At 37.8% G+C, this 16,458-nt stretch overlaps 1 protein-coding gene across 1 annotated transcript; it reads left to right on the top strand.

The window, feature by feature from the left end:
• The first annotated feature begins 7,061 nt into the window (after positions 1-7,061).
• LOC136220377 (2-alkenal reductase (NADP(+)-dependent)-like) lies at positions 7,062-8,612 on the top strand. Its single transcript, XM_066008199.1, has 5 exons — positions 7,062-7,292; positions 7,394-7,571; positions 7,664-7,830; positions 8,013-8,095; positions 8,207-8,612. Exons 1-5 carry the CDS (start codon positions 7,062-7,064, stop codon positions 8,583-8,585), a joined length of 1,038 nt encoding a protein of 345 aa, XP_065864271.1. The 3' UTR covers positions 8,586-8,612.
• The last annotated feature ends 7,846 nt before the right edge of the window (positions 8,613-16,458 follow it).

The raw sequence follows: 16,458 nt of genomic DNA, 5'->3' as shown, positions 1-16,458 counted from the left end.
AGCAGCGGCGAGTAGAGAACCATGGAATCAAAAAGCATGCAATTTGGAGATAAGATCCGCACCGGCATTTGAAGTCGATCAGATTATGGTCATTGAAGAGCTGGAAGATGATGAAGATTGGCGGATACCTATCCGCCAATATCTGGAGCAGGGAGATTTGCCAGATGACAAAAGCCTAGCCAGAAAGCTAATTGGACAATCGGCGAGATACTCAATTCGAGATGGAACTTTGTATCGAAAATCATATACATGTCCATGGTTGAAATGTGTTAGCCGCAATGAAGGAGACTACGTACTGCGAGAACTCCATGAAGGAATGTGCGGCGCACATGAAGCATCCGCGGCGTTGGCAAGAAAGGTCAAGTTAATGGGATACTATTGGCCAAAGGTGATGGAGGATTCCTAGAAGATGGTAGCGGAATGTCACAGCTGTCAAATCCATGCGAATGAAAAGCACGTTCCCGGAGTCGAACAAATCTCTATAATGACGGCATGGCCATTCGCAACATGGGGAATCGATATAGTGGGTCCATTCCCAGAAACGACAAAGAAAAGGAAGTACTTGGTAGTCGCAGTTGACCACTTCAGCAAATGGGTAGAAGCGGAGGCAGTAACCACTCAAACACCCGAACGAATGATCGAGTTCTTACGAGAGAACATTATCATGCGATTTGGAATCCCGCAAAATCTTATAACTGACAACGGCACCCAGTTCAACTGTGTCAAGTTCAAAGCATACTGCGAAAGCATGGGGATCAAGAATCATTTTTCTTCCGTAAACCATCCCCAATCGAATGGTATGACAGAGGTTACCAACAGGGCCATGATTCAAGGTATCAAGAAGCGGCTAGGTGATAAAAAAACAGGTTGGGCGGATGAGATACCCCATATGTTATGGGCATACAGAACTTCTGTAAAAGCAGCAACTGGCGAAACACCTTTCTCGCTGGTTTATGAAGCCGAAGCAGTCCTACCTGTTGAAATCAAGTCGCCTACAGATCGAATAATTTATTATTGCGACACACAAAATCCTATCAACATTAGAGATGCATTGGATTCTGTTGAAGAACGAAGAGAAAAAGCTTACATGCGAATGGCAGTGTACCGCAATAGAATCAAGAAATATCATGACAGAAGGGTGCGAAAAGTGATAATCAACGAGAACGACTTGGTCTTGAAAAAAGCGGACAAAATACAATCCAGAGATGGCAAAGGCAAATTAGGCGTCAACTGGATCGGACCATACAGAGTATCCAAGAAGCTGGGACCATCAACTTTTGAAATAGAAGAAATGAGCGGAAAAAAGCTCCCGCGCACCTGGAATCTAGAAAATCTGCGCCTATATAAACGGGCCGGGTAGTCCAGGGAAATGACGAGTACTCTTTTTCCTTTTATGAGTTTTTTCCCACTGGGTTTTCTGATAAAAGGTTGTAATGAGGCTTTGATCCCGCACATTTCATATACCAATGTAACAAAAAGTCTTTTCTTTTATCAATAAAGATATTCAATTGTTGCATACGGCGTTTTGAGTGCGGATCCTTTTTAGGACAACCACTTCAGTGTGTTATCTACAAACAAAAGGCGGGTAAATCACGCAAAAACCTTATGGTTAAACTTAAAAACACATAAATGTGTTGCCTATTAAGAAAGGCGGATGCATGATTACGCATCACTCGCAAAACCTTATGATTAACCTTATGATTATATTATTTTCGAAAGAAAAATTATAAGATAAGGCATAAAATTAAGCGAATTAACGAGTACTCAAAAAATTGCAAAAAGGGTCTGGCCACCCTAGCGGAAACGAAACTAAACTACGAGGAAATACAAATATGGAGTCGGCAAAAGGGCAAGGGTCACGTATGAAAACAAAGGGCAATAAGGAATAAAGCAACAATCGCACATATAGGTAAAGCGGCAAGCAAAAGAAAATATATATATACGGGCAGTTTGTTACATACAACAGTCCAGATATAAATCAAACTATGCTACAGCTTCCTCTCCTTCACCCCTATGGCCCTCCTCGCCTTCAGCGGCTCCCTCATCTCCTCCAGTGGGCGGATCTGCTTCAAGCAAATCCTCAACCCTCGAATCAGTAACCGCTTCAGAGGGCGGTACCTCTTGCTCAGGCTGAGAAAGGTCTTGTGGTGCCTCTTTTTCCGCATTCTGAGTAGGGATCTCGCAGCTAATTGGAGGGTTCTGAAAACTCTGCCAATCTAAGAAGAGTTCCTCATCCATATCAGCATCCTCGGCTTCCAGCTTGTCCCACTTCTCAGTTAGATCCTTTTCGGGGATGGGAACCTTGGGGCGGCTAAGTACTCGATCTGGATGCCCATGCTCATAAGCAGCATGAATTCGCTCCCCATACCAATAGATGTGAGCACCATCTTCGGCTAGAATCTCCTCAGCTTTCTTCTTTTGCATCTCCAGAGCCTCCTTGGATGAATTTAGATCATCAAGGACCTTTTGCAGCTCGTCGGACTTAGCCTGGAGGGATCTGAGAGCTTCCTCCTTCTCACTCATAACCTTCTGACAAGCGCCTTCAAGAGCCTTTACCTTCCCTTGGACATCATCATAAAGCGACTTCTGAGTCGCCAATTCAGTACCAAGGTTCTCCAACTCTTTAGCGCGTTCAGCGTCACTTAGGAGAGCACCCTCCGCGAAGTTAATAATCTGCATAAAAGATGATTCGCGGATAGAAATGTGCGGTTACTACAAATGCAAGATCCTTGAAAGAGAATATCACAAGTAACAATATACCTCTATGGCCCGCTTCTCAATCCCCTCCATAGCAGTAGGAAGCGGCACTTGCTCTCGCACGCGGGAAGCAGAGGGGAGTCGCCCAAGGACATTGCATATGGAAGAAACAATGTCCCTACACGAGAAGCTCACAGCCATACCAAAAGTCCTAGTCCACCACCCGCTGATATCGGGAATTGGCTGCGAATGCATAAAGAGAAAGATCAGGAGAACAGCAAATAACTCATAAGGAAAAATTAACAACATAAAAAAGGGGAATAGATCAATATACCTCGTGGATTGGTGTACTGCTTTTTCCTTTGGACGAGGCGGATACAGGTGTACCGCCAACAGTGAGGGACACAGAAGCGTTTTTCTTTCTGGGACGAGAAGACTCTGTATCCGCAGTATTCTTCCGCTTCCTAGTTAAGGGAAGGTCCTCGGAAGCCGAAGCTGGACCTTGTGAAACGGAGGCCCTTGCGGGAGAAGCCGCCTCGATAGAAGTAATTGCCCCTCCAGGAGAATTCGCCCCTGCGACTGAAGTGTTTCCCTCCATTCGCCTCTTCCTTCTCGCTAGGACTTTAGCCTCCCGATCTGCAGCGAGTTGAGATAAAGGATCACCCCTGCAAAGGGTTAAAAGAAATCATCAACTTGGAAATAAAAAGTACCTTGTACAAAAACGCGATAAGGGATATAGACAACGTGATCCCCCTCGCGATAGGCAATCGCCACTCGGCTCCTTAGCATGTGGAAAGCCTGATCATATGTCCATACAAAGAGAGGAGTACCCTTCAAAAACTTGATCACAGCGGATTCTTCCTCGCTGGGGTAACCGAAGTTCAAACTCTTTACATTTGGTCGGCCCCAACGGCGAAGGAAGTTCGGATTCCCTTCGTGAAACTTGATGAAGAAATAAGATCGGTCCCACTCACGGATTTTGTTCAGCTTCTCGTCAAAACCATTGTAACCGCTCTGACGGATGAAAGTAAAATACCCCGCCGAACTTTTGAAATGATGAAGCTTGGAGAAAATTTTGAGCGAGAAGGGAACCTCCATACAATCCGCCAGAAATTTGTCCAGAGTTAAATCGGCCCATCCATTGGGATGCAACTGACCGGGTGCGATTCCGTAACCGCCAAGGACGGAGGCAACCTCATCCGCCAGCGGATACGTGAAGTCGCAGATGATCTGGGCGACGAAAATGGTGAAATACCCCTTTGGGCAGTCGCCCGGTCCTTTATCCTCCCCGAGAATAAGGGTTTCGAGGCCTTGGAGCCAAGGATACTGCTCCCATAAATCGTCAATTGTCTCTTGACAAACTAGACTTCCCGACCTGTCCTTCTTCGGTAATAAACGGGGGGTTGGGACAGGTGGCGGAATCAACTTTTTAGGGTCAAAACCTAGGCCCTCATCGGTTGTATTCGCCAGGTGGAGGAAGTCGACGGGATGAGAATCAGACCCAGGAGAGCTGGTTGAAGCTTCATCAACCATCTCCTCGACCTCATGGGAGACCTCGCGGACGTAATTTTCGTCGAATGGTGCGAAGTCGAAGTCAGGGTTCGACATATTGATGAAGGAAAATGAACAGAAGTAAAGAATCGAGCGAGGTACAAATTCTGGAAAGGAACACTTACATATGAAAGACGACACAGAGAAGAACGGACGCAAAAAGGTTGATGCCGGAAGAGAAACGACGCAAAAGGTGGATGCCGGAAAAGAAACGACGGGAAAGGGAAAGTCACAATTTTTGAATTTTGAAAATCCAGACAAAAACGAAGAGTCTCCTATAAAAAAGACCCTAAAGGGCTCTTGCCAAACTAAGGGGGAGGCATGTGATGACCCGCGAAGCCAAACCGGGCCGAATTCATTACTCGGGCCCAGCCCATACTTAGATCCATGGTCTAAGATGGGATGGGACCCGAATAAAGGAAGCGGGTGAAGTGAGTAACCGCCCCGAATTCTTAAATGGAGCACTAAAACTCCCACTCAGGACAAACGATACCACGTTTGTTGCCACGAAAGCCACGAGAGGGGGCATGACCTAAAAAGGAGTAACCGCCCTCGGAACATGGCCTGGAAGGGGTAACCACCCTCGGCGGTTACTTAAGAACACTTATAAAAAGCCCTAAGGCCAAAGGGGGAAAGGTACATTCACATTTTTCCCACAATACTATTGTCAATTTACCAACCCTCCTACAAAAACTGACTTGATCGTCGGTTTCCGGAGATCCTGTCTCCGGTTCTGTTTTGCAGGTAACTACGGCGGAGATCATCAAATCGGATCCAGCAAGTTATCATATTATTAAACTCAAATTGCAGTAATACAAACGAAATTAAGGTTCAGATGATTTCAAACGAATTCACATTGCAGGATTTGTGCTTACCAAGTGCCCAAAATATCTGGAATTGGTAATTCCATACATCAATTGTTTATATACTAGACATAGCAGAAGGTATTGAGAATGCTCCGGCTGATTTGGTAGGACGCTTCAAATGGTTACAGGATTACTTTGTCTGCAGTATATCAAAGTCCTTAAATACAGCAGTAATTACAAACTACCATTAACTCCACTTTGCATATAAGTGAAGTCGATGAAATTCAGAACAATTATCAATATTATATCAGCAGCAGCTGTTGATCCCAAATGTTGCTTTTGTCCTTTTGTAGGTTTTTTTTTGCTAGTTCCGAAAAAGAAAAAGGACGTATGTTGTTAGGTTCTGTAAATTAAATTGGTAATAATGTGATGTGCATAAATTAAAATGGAGTAATAATTATAACCATAAAAATAAAGTAATAAAGAGGGATACAGATTTACTTGGAAAATCCTTTTTAAGGGAAAACTACCCGAATACAAGAAGCAAGCCTCTTTCAATTACACTAAAACTTAAGGAATATAATCATTTAAGGGACTGTTGGAATATCCACATTGAACCCTTACACCCAGTATAGGTTTTCCTAAACCTCAACTCTCTGTATTTTTATCTCACTCTTTTTTGTAGGAAAATCTCTGCAATAGAAGGCTACTGTTTTGTAATTTTTGGATGATTAAATTGAGCACAATGAGGATGAATTTATAGCCTCTTAAAGCCAAAATATCCCCAACTCCCAACTACTATTTCTAATACATATAGTTGTTTGAATCATACAAGTCGTTCCACTCGTACTATTCGATTGGATTCATGAAGAATTCGAGTCGTATCTATAGTACGATTCGAAAGCTTCATGAATCAGCCATGAATCGCGAGTCACTCCATTCGGTCGATTCAGACTACTATTAAAAAAATGTTTTTCAATTTTTAACAATTCAAAAACGTATAGTACAAGAAGTTCTGAAGAAATGACTTTTGACTTTATAAAAACAAAAAACATACAGAAGTTATGAAATAGAAATAGTTTCAATTAGATGACTCTTCACTTTACAAATTCCAAAAATTTTCCTCTTTCTTTTCTATTTATTTGTTATTATCTTCTTCAACTCTCTATTCTTTCTATTTTCTACTTTTCTACGACCCGTCTGTCTTTTCTTTTGATAACTTGATATAATTTCTATTTAAATATTAAAATTGTATTTTTAGACCAATATTTAAAATTAAATATAGTTAATATTTTATTTTTTTATAGTCTTTTGAATTTGATCTGAATCTTATAATTCGATTCAATTCCCGATTCATAAAATGAGATTTCGAGTCGTCAAATCTCGATTTAACAACTATACTAATACACCCAATGACTTTTCTTTTTTCTTCAACCTTCTCAATAACTCCATTATGATTTTGGAATTGTGTCCGGACCTTACAAATGCTTCACCTGTAACCTTATTACCCTTGACATATCTTGTGCTTTAAAATGGTTCTCTCTCTTAGGATGCTTATCTCCTCTATAGCTCTTTAATAAACTAACCTGCAATTTCTGTAATATTTACATCATTAGATTAATCCTTTCAAAGAAAAACAAATGATATATGATAAGCTAGAAAATGCACACCTGTCATCTGATCTGATGGTGAAATTTTTAATCAATATTAATTAATTTTGATCACTTAAAAGACATTTTCAGGCATAACTAAGACACATCCACTTTCTGCATGTCTCTCCTACTCTTGGTACACGGAAATTTGAAGATGCTTCATCCGGCCTTCCTTCCACTTCCAAAAAAGAAAGACAAAAATGCCTTTGGATTGCTTCCATAAAAGAACACAAAAGACTAGTTGCTCCAAGAGAAGAAAGACAAAAACGTCTCGGGTAAAACTATGCAGACCAGGTTCTATATAAATTAATGCAATTTGTAGGCAGAAACTAGTTAGTTGCAGTCAAGGCAAACAATGGCTGAAGTTGTGAGCAATAAGCAGGTGATACTGAAGGAATACGTGACTGGTTTTCCTAAAGAGTCAGACCTTCAAGTGACCACTTCTACCATCCAACTTAACATTCCACAAGATTGTAATAATGGGCTTCTGGTTAAAAATCTCTACCTCTCTTGTGATCCTTATATGAGAACCAGAATGGCTAACCGCCAAATTCAAGGATATGTTGGTTCCTTCCAGCTTGGCTCGGTATACTAGTAATTTCTCATTTTTATCTGCAGTTTGATAGAGTCTTTGTTTACTATCCAAACTTTACAGGCAATAAAAATTGATTATTCCCAACTTTACAGGAAATAAGTGGCTATGGAGTCTCAAAAGTTATAGAATCAGCACATCCAAACTTCAAGACAGGAGACTTGATATGGGGAATAACTGGCTGGGAAGAGTACAGTCTCATTACAAAAACTGAGGCACTCTTTAAAATTGAAGACACGGACTTACCCCTTTCCTATTACACTGGGATTCTTGGTAATATATGACTGACTGCTTAATCAATCATTGAGTAATTAATATAGAAATCAGACTATAATGATAATCTTGCTGAAACTGGGAATTTGTAGGAATGCCTGGACTTACGGCTTATGGAGGGTTTTTTGAGCTATGTTCTCCTAAAGAGGGAGAGTATGTGTTTGTTTCAGCAGCATCTGGTGCAGTAGGTCAGCTTGTTGGGCAGTTTGCAAAGTTATCTGGCTGCTATGTTGTTGGGAGTGCAGGAACTCAAGAGAAAGTAATTAATCTCCTAGTCATTCCTCATCATATTCCTGCTTTAGATTGACAATATTCTTGATTCTATAGATTAATTTTAACTATCTTTAACATAAATTTGATATACAAAAAAGGCTTCATTGGTTAATGTTGTTATTCTTTTCTTTACCTGTATGCCTACTTTAATCCTCTGCTACCGTTCAGGTTGATTTGTTGAAGAACAAATTCGGATTCGATGAGGCTTTCAATTATAAAGAAGAAGAGGACCTCAATGCAGCTTTGAAAAGGTCAGTATATGTTTGGTTGGAATGATGAAAACAAGAAAGAACTGTTAATAAAGGAACTCCTAAATTCGTACCAGAATGAGAAAACTGAGTAGAAATTAATGTAAAATGCAGGTACTTTCCAAAAGGGATAGATATATACTTCGAAAATGTGGGTGGAAAAATGCTGGATGCAGTGCTACTAAACATGAGAAAGAATGGTAGAATAAGTGTATGTGGTCTGATATCTCAGTACAACCTTGAACAGCCCCAGGGAATATACTGTCTAGGGCAGCTTATTCTGAAGAGTATCAGAATGCAAGGATTCCTTGCTTTTGATTTCTATCATCTCTATCCAAAGTTCTTGGAAATGATTTTGCCTAAAATCAGACAAGGGAAAATAGTATATGTTGAAGACAAAGCTCAAGGGCTAGAAAATGGAGCAGCTGCCTTAGTTGGTTTGTTTTCTGGAAGAAATGTAGGCAAGCAATTGATTGTGATTGCCAATGCATGATTCTGTTTCATGCTTTGTTTTACAATGTTCAAATATACATCAAGTACTTATAAATAGATAGCTGTTCAAAATGCTTATTAACTGAAAAATGAGTAAGTATTAAGAAAATTTCGTTATGAATGCATAGTGAATCGAAAATAAACTAAGTTAAACTGTATGTCAACCATTTTAACTAGCATGATGTTGCTGTCATTGCCCTGTATACAACCTCAGATGAAGATTTGCTGAAAGTTCCTATTATTTTTTCTTCCAAGATACCAAAGAAACACCCAAAAAAGATGCAAACATTTGTCTGGCTTCTTGGTCTCCTTGCATCTTGCCCAATCTGAGCTACAATAGCTCTGAGATTGAAATTACATCTTGATGCATAGAACAATCTCATTTCGGCAATACCCTTTAATACTTTAGAACATGCAAAGCAGTATCTATGTGTAAGTCGGTTAGCTTTGTCGTGAACCGACTTAACTATTGTGTTGCATAAGAAATATCAGGCCTTGTGAAGCCTAAATACAAAAGCATGCATTTTAATTTTTTGTAATTTTCTAGATATGGGCAGAATTACCATGAGTCATCTCACTTAATACCACCAAGAAAAGGATTAAGAACTGGATTTTCATCAACTAAGACGGTGTTCTTAATTAAATCCATAATGTACTTGTGTTGTGATATAAAAATACTAGATCAAACCTTGCTGACACAATCCTTAAAAAAAAAATTTAGTCATGTCAATATTTTTTTTTTTTTTATAAAAGTCATGTCAATATCTTTAATTGTAAAAGTCTTATCTAGTGCATTTTTAACCTCTTGAATCAAAACATCAAATGTTCCACTTAAGAACATGATCTACATAAACTATGAGTGTCAAGAAACTAGTATCTGATTAAGTTTATTTCTCTGACGCCTCGTTTACTTTAATCCATACAAAGACTTGATAAAGACCATATACCTCATACAGCTGGAAAAAAAAAAAAAAGGAAGTGACATCCACAACTCTACATATCTAGAGTATTCAAATTAGTAGAATTATTTCTTAGATTCTAAATAGGCAAATACAAATATTTCTCCACCCCACAAATACTTACAGTCAAAATCTACACAATCAAAATTGCAAAGGTACAGACTTAGAACTTTTTACCCCAAAAGAAAAACATTCAAAAAGTATACCACAAAAACCTTCACACAGTCCTCATCAAACTCTAAATTAATATATATATAAACCTCCCTCCCTCATAATGAAACAAAAAAATTACTAAAACATGAATTACTAAACATGTTGAACTGCTCTTTATTTAATCTTGAAACATCTCAAATGTGTCAAAAGAAAAAGAAAAAAACAATTTGGAAAACAATTTCAACCATTTTCACACAATTTAAACTCGTTATCAAAAACCTACCGAAATTCATTAAAATCCATATTTGAATAACACAAACTATTCTAAAAAAACATTAAATGGAAATACATTTTATCTACGATCAATTTCATCCACTTTCACCTCAAATGAAAATGGCTGAAATTAACTCAATACAGAAGAAATTCATGTATATATGATTAAAAAAACAATGATTAATGAAATAAAAATTAACTTAAAATAAGTTTAAATGCTAATATACATTACATAAACCCAATTGCAAAACAATTTCACATCATTTCAACCAAATGCACACAATTTCATCCAATATCACATAATTTCATCGACTTTAATAAAATTTCAATCAATTTCACATACTTTCAACAAAATTCAACTAATTCCACAGATTTTAAACTCTCGCAACACTGAATCAGAATTCATAATACACAACCAAAAACAATAAAACAACACAAACACGGTACATCATTAAAAATATGGTTAATTTAAAAGAAAAAACTTGTACTTTCGCTAACATGCAGATAATAGGTGCATGTGGTTTGTTTTGTTAAAAATAGAGAACTGGGTTTTTTTTCCATTTATAAATTTAGGACTTTTAAGTTAACATTGTCAATTTGACCATTAGTGACCTCAAAATAGAAAATTCTAAGAATTAAATTTATTCAGTATTATATTTACCATGGAACTATGTTTTCTTTTTCAAAATCATTTTTGAAGTTTTTTATCTTCTAACCAAATAACAAGTAAGTGACATGAAAACTAAAACGTTGAATAATTAAAGTTGTTTAGAATATCATCAATTCTTTAAACTTTCTATTTTGAGGTTTGTCAACGGTCAAATTGGTAATTTCAACCTAAAAGTTATTGATTTGTAAATGGAAAAAAAACACATTCCTTTGTTTTTAACAAAACAAACCACAATCACTGCAAATTAGTGAAACCGTTGAGATTTTTTTAAAAATATTAACCCTTAAAAAAACATTAAAAATATAATCCAAAAACAACATATATTCAATTTACAACTCTACACATCATGTTCGCAATCATCTTTACTAGAACACTTAATCAATTCTTCTTTCATTATTTCTTATTGTTGATCTTTTTAATATTCTCATTCTCTTTCTTGTCTTCCATATGCAATTTCATCACGACTTTTTCTTATACTTCTTCACATAACTACCACTCTTAATACTATTAAGTTAATAGTTTTCATTCTCTTTCCAATAATAGAAAACAGTAAAGAAATATTCAAATCTTCCATCGTATTAACTAAAGTTTTTCTTTCCGAATCATCCAAAACAAGAAGAAGTGGATGCTTGTTATTAAAATGAAATGGAATCTAAAATCAAGTTCTTACTAGGTGTTTCCATTCGGAAAAAAAAAAAAAACTATAAAACCACAAAAATCAACTAATGAATAAAAAACAAAACAAACAATCACACAAAAGAAAGAAAAAAACATGATAAAAAATAAAGAAATTCTAAACGAAAATGATAGAAATTTGAGTACAGTAAAACCCAATCAAGCCAAACATTAAAAAAAAAAGTAACCAATCAACAAAAACAAAGCACCAAAAAGAATGTCATACAACACTTGAAATGAAGAGAATATACGAGTAAAATACTATAAAAACGGTAAATAAAAAATAAAAAAAAATAATAAAGAAAAAACATGCCAAAAGAAGTTTAGTTACACACTGAAGTGTGGTATTCGTATTCTCAATCCGCGAGCCCATGTAATCTCAAAATATGACATTTTTTTTTTTTGCAATTTTCTCTTGTACTTTGAAAAATATTTGGTAAGAAAAAATATGATATTGGATATAACTAAAAATTACAAAAAAAAATATGACATTTTTAGTTATACCTTATTTGTTTGTCGGAAAAATATTGTGCTTTGAAAAATATTTGGTAAGAAAAAAATTACTAGAAAATAAAATATTTTCTAGTATTTAGCTATAACATCGAAAAACGGAAAAAAGTAGTGAGTTACTAATATTTTTCAGACGCGTAATAAGGAATGAGGTAGAATTTCAAAAGTTAAGAAAATATTTTATTTTTTTATGCAAGACGGTAAAATATTTGATTCACTTTCTTTATATATTTTTCTGTTAATTAACGTAAAATAATATTTTCCGACAAATAAAAGATTCATTTGTTATTTCTTTGGGACAATGTACTAAAAAAGACTTATGATTCTTGAGGAATTATTAATTTAGGCTTAACGTTAAAAAAAGATGTCAATTTAAGTTTCGATAATGGAACGCGACACGTCATTCATATTATTCTGTTAAGTTCTATCAATTGTATGTGATGAGAGAAATCAAAACTTAATAGACTAATATAAATGATGTATCACGTTCCGTTGTCGATAGCTAATTGGTATAATATGATATTTCTCAAAAAAAACAAAAAACAAAAACAAAAACATAGGGGTGTTGTTAAACCCAGCCCCAAATTCCCACCCCTAGCCCCGTGAAAGGACGAAATTGCCCTTTCATGGGTTTTGGGGAGGGGAATTTCTGTTTTTTTTTTCCAATTCGACACGCGGGCGTGTGGCCATCACGCCTCACCGCGCGGTCGGGCGTATAGATATCACGCCTCACCGTGTGGTCGGGCGTGATAGCCCCACGTCTCACCGCAAGGTCGGGCAGGTGGCTGTCACGTCCGACCACACGGTGAGACGTGTGTCTATCACGTCCGATCACGCGGTGAGGCGTGATAGCCACACGCCCGCGTGTCGGATTGGCAAAAAAAATAGCTTTTTAACCCCGTAAATAGGCCGTTAAACCCGTAAATAGGCCGTTAAACCCGTAACTACAGAATTGTACTTAAAACCTAAAAATACCATACAATTTAGTCCTAAAATCAGTAAAAATAATATAAGTTAATTAATAAACATTATGGCATTTTAACTCGTATTACCCTTTAACAAATAAAATTTAAAAACATAAAAATTAAAATAAACATAAACATTTATAAACTTAAAAGAGTAAATATAATATCAAAAGTGTTAAAATGTATGAATTTCTACAACAAAAATTCAGCTCGCCCGACGCCACGCATCCATAAACTCATCCATCTCCCTCTTAATGTGTGGAGCATCCTCGTCAGATCGGTGGGTAGCCGATAGTTGGGTGACACGCCACAACCAGCTAACCCACTGCAAAAAAAAATTAATAAATAAATATTAAAAATTAAACACATATAAATTAATACTAAATAATAATATTAAATAATAATAAACTTACAAATTCGCTGTTGGCGCGAGCATGATGTACCGGTCCAGCCTGTGGTGCATGAAGGAGATGAGGATGCGAATATCGCCTATACCAGTCCATATAAGCAGGATCACAGGCAGTGGGATCGTATCCAACTGGTCGGCATCTCCTCCGATCAATGCCCCGAGCCGATGGAAATCTCCGCCAGGTATCCTCAACTGTGACTAAGGAATGCGTGAGCTTATACGCTACAGATCTCCATGGTCGTACTGCTTTATCAGGTCTAATACGCTCAGCTGGGATAGGCTGAGTATATCCGACCTATCGCAGCGCTCGATCGGGCATATACGGCTCGACGATGTCTCTACACCGTATCCAACCGGCGTATGACACTCGAAGCCGATCATCATCGGGGACAGGACCATAAGGCAACCACGTCACCTGAAAAAAAATAATACTCAATAAAAAATAATAATATACTATAAATAATACTTAAATTAATTCTAAAATTTTATAAAATACCTCTGCCGCCGTCATACGGTCCAGCTGCCCGCGTATGGTATCTAGTCGGACGGTCGTCTTGCATGGTACCCCGACCTCCCATCTTAGTGCACGGGCATGGTCAGCTGGGATCAAGTGAGCTCCTCTATGCAGCCGGAACACCGAAAAATACTCGTATATCCATGCTTGCAGTAGGGTCAAACATCCGCATATACCTGAACAGTCTCCTCTGCTCGCTATCCCCAGCTGTCGGTACAACATGGCAAGTGTAGCAGACCCCCATGATAGTCCAGCTGCCCCGCTGACACCGCTGTAAACCTCAGCAAGATGGACCGGCCTAATCCTATCTCCACTCTTATCAACAAACAGAGTGGATCCAAGCATAAGCCACATCCACGTTGTGGCCCGAGTAGCGTCATCCCTACCCTCGGTGACAAACCCGTGTACAGCCCCAACAAATACACCTCCACCACCCCATAAATGTCAGCCCCGCAACAGAAGCTCAGCCTGACTCACCCCAAACATCATCATGCACATGGCATGAAGCCCGTCAGTAGAGAGAGAATCGGACACCATCGGACCGTCGATCGGGATCCGAAGAATCTGCCACACATCATGCAGCTAGATAGTCATCTCCCCGAACGGCATGTGGAAGGAGTTCGTATCGGGCTGCCACCGCTCCACGAACGCAGTCAATAGCGGAGTGTCGAGGTTCTTAAACATGGCATGTGGAAGGTGAGACAAACCAGTCTTCTCGATCATCTCCCTCAGCTGTAAAATGACACATATACAATTTATACAATTACTGAATGTTTTTGTTATGTTTATAGTTAAAAATACAAATTACAATAAATGTTGACACACTATATTATTCTTACCTCGGGTGACGCACCAAAAAACCACTGACACAAATCTCGGCATGCTGATGATCTGTTGTAGCATGTCAGAAACGACCGAATCTCTCCTCCCAACATCCGTGAGGCAACATGTCCTAGAAAACTAGGAATCACGGAACCATCAACGGGGCCACCATCCACCGGTGCAGTAACTAGCCAGTTCTCGTCCTCACTAGCTTTGAGACGTTTGCTTGTCCCTGAAAGTTATAAAATTATACTAAGTTATACTAAAATACTAAAATTATACTAAATTATACTAAAATATACTAAAATTATACTAAAATATACTAATATACTAAAATTGTACTAAAATATACTAAAATTATACTAAAATTATATTAAAATTATACTAAAATATACTCAAATTATACTAAAATTATAAAAAAAATACATGTACTCGCAAAACGACCTCCTACGCGCTGGGTCGGCTGCTCATCGCTATCCTCAACCTCGCGATCACGTGCAACTGCAGACTGTCGCACTGCCCAGGCTGCCACATCCAGGTAGTCCTCAAAAGTATCGCTATCAGGCTCTCTGTCATCAAAATCTGTCGCCCCCTCCGATCCATCAATATCAGGCTGCTCCACAATCGGTCCCCTCCTCAACTGGTCCGTCGCAGCCCTTCTACACCTACGACCGGATATATCAATACCACGGAATCTCGTATGGCGTGGTGTATCATCCTCCCCGTCCATATCTAGACGACGAGCAGATGACGGGATGGATTTCCCACCCCTAGTAGGCCGCTCCGTCTACAAAAAAAATTACATTAAATTAATAAAATTGTAAATAATGTAATTTATACTAAATTTATAAAATTATGCTAAAATACTACTAAATTAATATAATTGTAAATAATTGTAATTATACTATAATTATAAAATTATAATAAATTATACTAAATTTATACTAAATTTATACTAAAATACTACTAAATTTATATAATTGTAAATAATTGTAATTATACTATAATTATAAAATTATAATAAATTATACTAAATTTATACTAAATTTATAAAATGGTAAAAATTATGCTAATATTATACTAAAATTAAACTAAAATTATAAAATTACACTAAATTACTAAAATTTTAAATAATGTAAATTTTTATAAAAAAAATATACTGGGCATAAGGGAATCACGCCCGAACACTGGTCGGGCGTATGAACATCACGCCCGATCAGTGGTGCGGGCGTATGAGAATCACGCCCGACCTGCGGTTCGGGCGTATGCGTATCACGCCCTACCATTGGTGCGGGCATGTGGCTATCACGCCCACACCACTGGTCGGGCGTGATACTCATACGCTCGAACCGCAGGTCGGGCGTGATTCTCATACGCCCAACTGCGATTCCGGTGAATACAAAAAAACCCCCACATATTTCAGTTCGATGTAAAAATCAACGAAATAAAACGGTAAATCTTACCACTTTAGCTTTTCCTTTACGGTTTCTGTCACCATCCATGATTCGGTTCACTAATTTGTCCGGATTTGAGCAAAAATCGTATAGGGTTCTTGAGAGGTTTTGGGTTTTTTCACATTTAGTGCAAAGAGTAGTTCGTTCTATTCACGGAGCTAGAAGTATAAATTAGTGGCTGGGTTTAGTAACCCACTATTTTAATACATCATGCCTATTTCTTTTGGTCCACATTACAGGTACTTCTTCTTTCATTTCCTTGTTTAGATTATGTCATCAAATGCGTCACTCTTCTTTATTTTCTCACTACTTCTAGACTATGTTTCATATTCATAACACATTATATTTACCAGAATTATGACATATACATGTCGACAAGCTTTTTTCCCGGTGATTTTATTTTTCCTAGCATATATAATTTGGAATTCACGAATAAAGGATTTTCCCAAACCAGTGTCTGTAATATACTA

Source organism: Euphorbia lathyris, chromosome 2 (assembly GCF_963576675.1).
Source record: "Euphorbia lathyris chromosome 2, ddEupLath1.1, whole genome shotgun sequence".
Lineage (NCBI taxonomy): Eukaryota > Viridiplantae > Streptophyta > Magnoliopsida > Malpighiales > Euphorbiaceae > Euphorbia > Euphorbia lathyris.
The sequence above is the reverse complement of the archived record's forward strand: the minus strand, read 5'-3'. Positions and strand labels throughout refer to the sequence as shown.

What these genes read in the sequence shown, in the direction of transcription:
- LOC136220377 (XM_066008199.1), top strand. Translation starts at nt 7,062, where the DNA reads ATGGCTGAAGTTGTGAGCAATAAGCAGGTGATACTGAAGGAATACGTG. An exon ending in GTTCCTTCCAGCTTGGCTCG is followed by an intron (nt 7,293 to 7,393) that starts GTATACTAGTAA and finishes CCAACTTTACAG; the next exon opens with GAAATAAGTGGCTATGGAGT. An exon ending in GTGCAGGAACTCAAGAGAAA is followed by an intron (nt 7,831 to 8,012) that starts GTAATTAATCTC and finishes GCTACCGTTCAG; the next exon opens with GTTGATTTGTTGAAGAACAA.